We start from the raw sequence: 10,900 nt of genomic DNA on the forward strand, positions 1-10,900 counted from the left end.
CGTTTTACGAGCGTAGTTAACATCATAGTAATATAAGTTTGGTAAGAGTGTTTTATGAACGTAGTTAACGTGATACTATTTGTATGAGCATTTCATGAGCGTCTAAGATATGTATTTATTTTAATTTTTGCAGATGATGCAAGTATTTTAGTTGAAGAAAAAGGAAATGATATTATTCCTGAAGTTGCTTCTTGTTACAAACCTGTCAAAGGAATGATGTTTTCATCATCAGATCAAGCGCATGATTTTTATTGTGAATATGCAAAGAAGGCTGGATTTGGAGTTCGGAAAGGTGGATCGTACATGCATGATGGGGGTACTAAAGACCAAGTATTTTACATGTTGTAAAGAAAGTTACAAGCCAGCCAAAAGTATTGATTCGAAAGGTGATTATAATGAATCAAACAATCCAAGAAGGAAAAGGTCTACAATTAGATGTGGTTGTAAAGCACAACTTCAGTTAAAATCTATGGACAATGTAATTTTCGAAGTTCATGATTTTGTTGAAGGCCATAATCATCATATGGTAGCTGATTATGATATGCAGTTTGTTCGATCAGCAAGGAAGTTAACACATGTCCAAGAGGAAACTATTTATGAGTTGTCTAATTTGAACTTGGGACATGTTAAAGCGTTCAATGTTATGAGAACACAGTATGGTGGTTTTGAAAAAGTGGGTGCAACTAAAGATGATTGTAAGAATTTTAAACAATGTTTGAATTGTTTTATTGGAGAGTATGATGATGAGATGATTGTTCAGAGATTATGTGCGAAGAAAACATTTTCATATGATTATTCATCTGAGTATGATGTGAATGACAATGGTGAGTTAATTCGTGTTTTTTAGGCTGATGAGATTTCAAAGAGTAATTAATTATCTTGCATTTAGGGATATTATGTCTTTTGATGCTACATTTAAGACTAACAAGTAAGTTATTGATCCATACATTTGCAATATATAAGTTTTGTATTACTTTTTGTATTTTTTACGTATAAATATGTTTTTTATGTAAAGGTACAAGATGGTTTTTGTACCATTCACAGCAATTGATAACTATCGTCATAGTGTGACTGTTGGTGCTGGATAGCTTTTGAAACTATTGAATCGTACACATGGTTACTGGAAAAGTTACTTAAGTTGTTTGGTAGTGCACCGAAGGTTATTGTTACTGATCAAGATCCGGCTATGAAGCAATCTATTGCATTTGTGTTTCCAAATACAAGACATAGGTTATGTATGTGGCACATTATGAAGAAGGTTGCTGACAAGGTAAAATAGAGTTTCAATTGAGCGTTTTAACTGTTTTCTTTAACAATCACATGTTAGTATATTTAGTTTTCTTAACATGATATTAACTGGAGTTTATTGTTTGAGCGTTTCACGAGCGTTTTAGCATGATACTAACTGGAGTTTATTGTATGAGCGTTTCACGAGCATTTTAACATGATAGTATATTTAGCTAATGAGCGTTTTAAAAGCATTTAACAATTTTTGTTATCAGGTTGGAGCCGAGCTATGTAATAACGAAGATTTTAAGTGTAAGTTATATGATATTGTGTGGACAGATTCAATTAGTCCTTCTGAATTCGAGGATAAATGGCATGCGATAATGGTTGAGTTTGAGCTTGACAAGAATAAATGGTTTATTGATATGTATGAAATCAGATTTGATTGGATGCCTGCTTTTTATAGAGATGAACCTTTGTCCGGATTGAAGCGTACAACATCAAGATTAGAGAGTGTAAACCATTTTTTGGTCAAGCTTCAAATTCTCAGTTAACACTAGTTGAGTTTTTCAACCATCTTGATTTTTGTATTGAGATACAGAGATACAATGGCAGACGGTGTGATTATGATATTAGATTGAGCATTTGTAATGAATGGTTGAGCATTATTAATATTCCGCGAAAGTTTTAATGAACTATGATATCTAGAACTGTGATTATGAGTAAATCCAACGTCCAAGTAGGGAACCGGGTTCGGGGCCTTACACATTATACATGATTTATTTTATAAAGTGGTTTTGGGTTTTTTGTGTTTTACCTTTGATTTCTTCAAAAGTTCCATCTGTCTTCATATGATCAACATCATCTCTGATTTCACCTCCTTTTTCTTCACTAATAACTACACTACACACTTGAGCATTTGTATTAACATGAACCATATCATCTCCAAGTGATGTAGCTTCAGAATTCTTAAAGCAATACTTATGAACGTTTAATAAGCGTTTATACATGAAAATGTTAAAAACCTTTGCTACCTTGAGGTTCTTTACTAACTCCACTATACACTAGAGCATTTGCAACAATATGTTCCATATGTTCTTCTTTTGATCCAACTTGTGTAGCTTTTATTAAAAATATAAAACTAATAACATGAGCATTTGATGAGCTTTCAAGGTGTATAAAAAGAAATTTAACGATAATTAAATACATTCCTTAGCCCACTCAACCACTGTAGTAACAACTGCATCAAGTTTATTATTCCCTTCGAGCTCTGTTACTATAATTTCTTCATCATTAGTTGCACCATATTCTTTGTTTTCTGCTGTTCGTGTGCCTACTTGAATAAGAAACAAGAGTCGTGGCTCACACAAAAGAGTCAAATCAAAGAAAGAGATAGCCATTAGTCGAGCTGGGAATAATTATTGGGAGTGTCGGATTTGTCACCAACCTGGCTACAACAGTAGAACTTGCAAAGCCATTGTAGCAGCAAGAATGGATGTTTAGTGAAGCGTATTTCAAGCGTTTTAGCTTGAATGAATGTTTTAGATATAATGAAGTGTATTTCAAGCGTTTAGCTAGAAAGAGTTAGGCATTGGTTTTGGTGTTTTACTGTATTCTTGAAGAATGTGCGTTATATAATATCTTTTTTTTATATAAGCGTATTACAAGCGTTTTTAGATAAGCATGTAATTTCAAGTGTTTTACAAAGCATTCTTTATTTATTTATAAAACACCATATACCACACCATCAGATCATAACGAAAGGATCATATAGCAAAGTACCATTACAAGATCAGATAAAACTAAAGAAGAGAAAAACCTAACATGACCCATCTTCAGACCCCATCACTCCTTCTTCTTCATGATCTCAACCCCAAATTCTTTTAAATCCATGTTGTTTGACACCGTAGAAACCGTGTCAACCAAACTACCATACACCGAATCATAGCATGAAGATCGTTGTTTCAGATACTCAACAACTTTCGTCTTGAACTCACTCTCTGGTTGCATCAGAACTTCTTTATACACATTAAGCGTTTTTGATTTCTCCTCAAGCACATATTTTTTGATTCTTTAATGGCTTTGAGAAACTTTTCATCTTTAGGCATCTCAAGCTCCAACCTTGCTTTCACAATGCTCTTCACGGTTTTATCAGCTAAATACATTTTTGTGTGTTTTTAAGTTTTTGTGTGTTAGTGTGATTGAATAACAAAACGGATGTTAAATATATAGACATAAAATTTAATATTAGGTAGTTGAGATAGAGTAATTCATTGCAATTAAGTTGGATGTATGCTATCATCATCACAGAAATATTTTCCAAATAAATTGTGTAGCCATAAATGTAATTTAATTTTTCAATATCATCATCACAGTAAGTTCTAAGTGTTTTTAAGCGTAGGATATAGATTTTTGAATTTTTGGTAGTTGACATAGAGTAATTTAAAGTAATTTAAAATTTTCACCCCCATGGTTTCTTCCCATCGTATGTCTCCATGTGTCTCATAGCAAAAACACCATAATCTATTCCATTTTCGGTTGTTCTCCATGCCATCCTTAATTTATTGATTGTTTCTTTTTGGATTCGATCAGCAATTAGGTGATTGATTCTCTTAAGATACATGTAAAAGACGTTTCTCTAAAAACAATATTAAAGCATTTAAGTATATCACAAATTTATAATAGATATCAGAGTTGTGTATTTGTTGAGAGTTTGTTGAGCGTTTACTAGTATTTCAATATTCTTATTATATCTTTCTCCAAAAAGTTTTTTGATTGCTTTTGCTTTGTCTTATAACTTTTTAAACTTTTGATCGGCTGGTATTTCCTTATTTGCACTGTTGTCAATTAACTCTATCACTACTGTTTGAAGATTGAAAGCAACCACATAGAAGCGATCCTTTTGTAGAATTGGCACTAGGAATATAGCAACTCCTTAAATGATTTGATATCATTGTCATTAGTTTTTCAATGTTGTCTGTAAACACATAGAGTCTTTCTTTGTCTGTATAACCACCTGCCTGATCATAATGGGCACTTGTCTGAATAAGAGTTTAATGTAGACGTTCAAGCGTTTAATGAGCGTTTTTATAAGAGTTTAAAGTCAATAGGTAGATTACTTCACACCAGCACAGTGCTTGTAGTGAAGAACCTGAATGTGATTCTTCATATTTTTTCTTTTCTTCATAATTCATCAGTTCACTGAATGCATCCATTGCATTTGATGTTAAATATAAACTAGGACATAAACTCTCAAAAATAGCCTAAAATGATAATATTAGCATTATGAGTTAGGCTTGTGTTGGGTTAAGTAAATATGGGTAATGGACTTGGATTAATAAGGAAGAAAGAAAGACCATGGGCTTAAGCCCATGACCCATAATATATAAACCATAATTACCCATTAGATTCATTCCACTCATTCCTTACACCACTCAAAACACACATTTAAGCTCCCTCTCTCTTTCTCTCTTTATCTAACCGAAACCAAGAAGGAAAACCAAGCATTGATCCGAGGTAATGATTTTATGACCTTATATGGATCCAAACCCGTTAGATCTAGTCGCGAAATGATGAGCCGACACCCTCAACCGTTAATGTAACGATATAAGGATGGAATCGGGTATAAGCCGATCGAATGAAGAGCTTAGGGGTCACCCTAGCTCAGATTTGGAACGATTGGGATGTAAAACGGTGAAAAACAGTGTAGAGACACGTTTTTCCGGCCACCGCCCGTTTTTTCCGACATGGCGGCGTTGGAAAGGTGGCATACGAGGAAGGGACATTCTCTGACCTAACCCTAGGCGCGTGTAACGAATTCGTTAAGCAATTCGTTATGGAGAATTAACGAATAAGCCCTTATTCGTTAGGCTCATTCACTATGCCAATTTGTTAAGGAAGAATAACGATGGAACCCATTCGTTAAGCCATTCGCTGAGCCCATTCATTATAGAAAAAATAACGAATGAACTGACATTCGTTGACGGAGAACTAACGAATGAAACCTCTTTCGTTATAAAGTTTCATTCATTATAAAGGTCAATTCATTAGAAGGTCCATTTGCTTTGAAAGACCAATCGTTACAAAAGTCATTCGTTATGAGGTAACGAATGAGTCCATTTGTTATGAAAGAACACGTGAGTTAGGAAGCAACGAATGAGCCCCATTCGTTAAGAAACTGATAACCAATTAGAGTTTGAAGGAATGACAGAAAGGTCCATGGACTTAGAATAAAATGATTTAATTACATAGAAGTCCCTGGACTTTATCAATTGATGAATGATACCTTAAGGATTAACGAGTTAACATTAAAATAGTATTATAGAATTCTAATGGAAAATTTGTTATGAACAATTAATGAAAATAAAATTTTTCGAAGCTGAATGACAGCTTAACCCCAGCCAGGGGCTCTGCCCCTTGGACCCCGCTAGGGGCTGCCGCCACTAGAACCCCACTGCCTGGAGCGCTCCCCCGGACTCCTGTTTGTTGAGGGTGATAATTAAACTAGAAACACGATATGAATAGTGATAGTTAATTGATACATGTAATTGTTATACAGTTAGTCGTGCACTGCTAAAGAAATGAATAACCATTAACGATGAACGTAACAGGACTCAGGTGAGTTTCTAGCCCCACTTCCTTGTTATGTTTTCGGGGCTGTATGCATACTGATGTGATTAGTTAATACACTTACCTTAAGTGGTAAGTGTATGCATGTATGATATATGTGATAGCTATTATAATGTGTATATGAATGAAGGCTTGTTGGTACGTGAACGATCTTCGGATATTGCACGTATCGTCAAGGGAAGTAAGTGTTAGAATATGTAAATTAGTATGAATGAATGATGAAGCAGGGTATGTACGGAGTTATATGAATGTTAGTATGAAAGTATGGTAGAGTGAAGGTAGTGAAGAGACCCTAATAATATATGTGAATGTAGGGAACATACCCTAATAATATCTGCGAATGAAGGGAACATACCCTTATAATATTTTCGAATGAAGGGAATAGAACCTAATAATATCTGTGAATGTAGGGAACAGACCCTAGTAATATCTGCAAAGGTTATAGGACAAAATGTGTGTGTATATATACATATATATATATATATGTATGAAAGAAAGAATGAAAGTTCGAAAGTATGAAAGTATGAAGAAAGGTAAAGATCGAATTATATTATATGTATCTTCGGACGCGTATATATGTAAGTATGTAGATGTATTGTATGTTACAAGTTTTAACTAAAACTCACTCATCGTAGCTAACTTTTAGTATGCACGCAGGTTAATAGACTGAGGCAGCTAGCTTGAGAGGGACACATGGTTGGATCTGAAGAGGTTGGCATATGAAGATTCGTCATGATAATTTGATATTATATTTTATTTTAAGTATTAAAAGACAAGTTTATGAACATTTGTAATGAATGGTTGAACATTATTAATATTCCGCAAAAGTTTTAATGAACTCTGATATCTAGAACTATGATTATGAGTAAATCCAACGTCCAAGTAGGGCACCGGGTTCGGGGCCTTACATTTTATACATGATTTCTTCTATAAAGTGGTTTTGGGTTTTTTGTGTTTTACCTTTGATTTCCTCAAAAGTTCCATCTGTCTTCATATGATCAACGTCATCTCTGATTTCACCTCCTTTTTCTTCACTAATAACTGCACTACACACCTGAGCATTTGTATTAACATGAACCATATCATCTCCAAGTTATGCAGCTGCAGAATTCTTAAATCAATACTTATGAACGTTTAATAAGCGTTTATACATGAAAATGTTAAAAACCTTTGCTACCTTGAGGTTCTTTACTAACTCCACTATACACTAGAGCATTTGCAACAATATGTTCCATATGTTCTTCTTTTGATTCAACTTGTGTAGCTTTTATTAAAAATATAAAACTAATAACATGAGCATTTGATGAGCGTTCAAGGTGTATAAAAAGAAATTTAACTATAATTAAATACCTTCCTTAGCCCACTCAACCACTGTAGTAACAACTGCATCAAGTTTATTATTCCCTTCGAGTTCTGTTACTATAATTTCTTCATCATTAGTTGCACCATATTCTTTGTTTTCTTCAGCTGCATTACTAACGACGGCCACCTCTGCCATATAAAATTTAAATCAATAATATGAGCGTTTGTTGAGCGTTTAATGTGTATAATAAGAAGTTTTTACTATGATTATATACCTTCTTGAGCCCCCCTAAACCCCTGTAGTAACAACATCATCATCAACCACTGCATCACCAATCACAACATCTGAACCAACCACTGCATCATCAACAATTGCTCTAGATTCTTTTTTTTCTTCAGCTAGGTTATAAATTTCAGGAACCTATGTCATTAAAAATTAAAAATAATAATATGAGCGTTTGTTGAGCGTTTTTAGTGTAACTATAACTATAATAGTACCAATACCTTCTTCACCAACCACTGCATCACCAACCATAGCATCTGCACCAACTACTGCATCTGAATGAACTGAATCAATTGCGACGGTGTTGGGTCTATACTTATTTGGTTCGTACTTAGTCTATGCTTTTTATTGTTTGTATCATGTATACATATGATGAATTTGTGATCTCGGTGGGCTTGGGATTGTTTTTGGGCTAGGTTGTAGTTTACCTATATATACATGTTATTTATAGGTTTTTTGCATGGCCATTCACTTTGAGATTGTTGAACTAGTATTGTAATTGCTTAAGCATCTGACATCAATATACGTATGTTTTGAAGCATCTCTTTTGTTCTTCTCGTGTTATATTCATTTGCTTTGAATGATCTCTTGTAATATTCCGCAATAACATAGAGATCATTGATATCATATTGAAAGATCCGTCTCTAGGACTTACAATTGGTATAAGAGCCTATTGGCCTATTCATGGCTCGGTTGTGATATCAGATGATTCAAGATCTGCTGGTTCTTTACTGTTTCTGGTGGATTTGGTGTTTTGACATTCCTTTTTGGTGAACAGTGTATTGGAGAAGAAGAAACCTTATTTTTGGTCTTAGATTTGATTTGTTTGGAAACAATTTGAATCCCATAATTAACAGGATTTAGTTGGCTGCAAATCTTGATCTACTGCCCTTATTCTCGGGCAATCCTGTTTGTTTTCGAGGTTGCATTAGGGATTTCGACCAAAGACTCACCATTTTCGGAGTGATTTGAGGGTTCTCGGCTTAGTTTCATCGTTTTTGGCCAAATTCGTAGGTTCTTAGGCAAAGTTTAGTGTTCTCGGTCATTCTTAAGTATTCTCGGTCATTCTTAGGGGTTCTCGGTCAAAGTTCGTTCCCGGTCAAACTAGTTTTTGGTCAAAGTTACTTCTCGGCCGACATTCGTGTTTTATATTAAAGTTTGTTCTCGGCTGAAAATTATTTGGGCCTGATCTTTTGGGCTTTGAGGAAACATATACACTAAACTTATTTGACTAACATCACTATTACTGTTACTGTTTAAAATGGAACAAATCACTAATGGTAATGGATCATCAAATGCTACACTACATCAAGAATTGGACTCGATAATGGGAACCACTATTCGTATCCCTCGTTTGCTGTCTCATGAAGGGTTTAGCAAGTAGAAGTTCATATTTGAGAAATATGTTAAAATGAAAGACGCTAAGGTTTGGAGAAGTATCGTTAGAGGTACTCTAGCCATCACATACCAACGTGAGAACTCTGAGGAAGTTGCTGTGAAGCCTGTTGAGGTGTATGATGACGTTGATTTTGATAAAATGGAAGAAGATGAAAAGGCATTTTCAACGTTAACTATGGCACTCTCACCTGAGATTGCACTGGGCTTTAGAGAACTGTAGTCTTCTAAGGCACTATGGGAAGCCTTGATTAAAGTGTATGAAGGTAACGAAGACATGAGGATGAGTCATCAAGATCTGTTGCGACAAAAATCTAACATGTTTAATCATGTTTTAGGAGAGTCGTTGGAAACACTGCTTCATAGGTTCATAGCTCTTGTGACTGAGATAAGATCTTCAAACATCAATCTAACAGCTGCTGAAACAAACAATAAGTTGGTAAACTCTTTGCCTCAAAAGTTGGGATATGAACGTTGCAGTAATCAAGAAGAAGGAAGATCTCAACAGACTCACACTGTCTGAGGTTATGGAAATCATCAAGGCTTGTGACATGGATGACAAGCAACGTGCTATAAACCATACGAACTCCTACAATGCAGCTGGCTACAGTGTTGCCTCAAACAATGCACTCATTTCACAAGACAACTTTTCAATATTCAAAGCTACTCAAGGGCAACAACAGTTTCAACCTCAAAACAACTTTTCAATGTTTAAATCCCCTCAAGGTCAATTCTCTCAAGCTTCACCACAATCGGCTCCAGTGTTCTTTCCTAAACCAGCTCAACCACCTGCTACTACTGTCAAACCTCAAACATCTTGTGTCTCTTCTCGTCAGGGTTCCAATCAAATTCCTTCTATCTCAAAGGAAACTCAAGAAAACATTACTTTGATGACAAGGTTCATGAATTGCTACAACGCGTTTGTTGCTGGAGATCTGGTTCAACCTGTGGTAGCTGCTGAGCTTGATCAAATTCATCCTGATGATGTAGAATAAATGGATATTTCTTGGCAAATTGCCATGGCAGTGTTTCGTGCTAAGAAATTTACTAACAGAACGGGTAGAAACAATTGAAGTGTGCCAAGTAACCTGAAGGTGGGTTATAACAAGGATACTCTAAGGTGTTACAACTATCATGAACCAGGTCAGTTTGCTCTTGAATGCACCAATCCTGCAAAGGAAGGAAACACGGAAAGGGTGCTGGTCCCAGTGGGAAATTCTAAAGGAGAAAGTGGGACGAGTTCGAGTGAATGTGAACGGGGATTGGTAGCTCAACAATTCTCCTGGACTGATCTGATGGCTGCACTCAACATAAGTAATCAGACTGCTAACTTTGCTCATGTTGAAGATGCTGAAGAAGAAAATGATGCTGAGGAACAAGTTAAGGAGCTTCAATTTGCTTTTATGGCTTTCACTTCTTCCAGCTCATCTGAGGTAAGTTCTCAATTATGTTCTCAAGCTTGATTAATAAAGTAGATCTTTACAAATCTCATAACAGTAACTTGCTTAGAGAAATGGAAGTTGTAAAATCTGAAAACTATAAACTTAAGAAAAATGAAAGAGCTTTCCAAGATAAAATAAAAGCACAGAAAAAGGATTTTTCTAAACTCAAATATGATTTTAGTTTAAAATGTTGTCACCACCTAGATGCTAAACAGAAAATTGTTGAATTAACTACTGAACTGGAAGCCGCTAAGTTAGAAATTTTGAATCTAACTGATAAATTTAAAAGGGCTGAACTAGACTTTAGAAAATTTGATGGTTCTATTAAAGTTGTCAACTCAATGATTGAAAGTCAGTTGTGGTGGAAAGAAAATGAGGGTGAAGGTATAGGATATATTCTCATACCCCCACCAAACAATGAAAACTACACAAGTCTCCTTATCACGAAAGAACATGAGGAAAGAATAAAAGACATGCAATAAGGTAAAACCAACTAGAAACAATAAAGTTGTTCCCGACTCAGTAAACACTATTGCGTCCACTTCAGGAGTGAACTAGTGCAGATAAAGTAATCATTGAGGATTTGACTGATGAGGATGATGATTCATGTGTTTCAGTTAAT

The 10,900-nt window shown here is 35.0% G+C and overlaps 1 protein-coding gene across 1 annotated transcript; it reads left to right on the top strand.

The window, feature by feature from the left end:
- The first annotated feature begins 469 nt into the window (after positions 1–469).
- LOC143562743 (protein FAR-RED IMPAIRED RESPONSE 1-like) lies at positions 470–1,781 on the top strand. The gene is made up of 3 exons (XM_077050469.1): positions 470–824; positions 1,089–1,270; positions 1,503–1,781. Exons 1-3 carry the CDS (start codon positions 470–472, stop codon positions 1,779–1,781), a joined length of 816 nt encoding a protein of 271 aa, XP_076906584.1.
- Positions 1,782–10,900: the final 9,119 nt, after the last annotated feature.

This window comes from Bidens hawaiensis, unplaced genomic scaffold, assembly GCF_021521415.1.
Source record: "Bidens hawaiensis isolate Kalapana, Puna unplaced genomic scaffold, B.hawaiensis_p1.1 tig00021059_1, whole genome shotgun sequence".
In the NCBI taxonomy this organism is placed as follows: Eukaryota; Viridiplantae; Streptophyta; class Magnoliopsida; order Asterales; family Asteraceae; genus Bidens; species Bidens hawaiensis.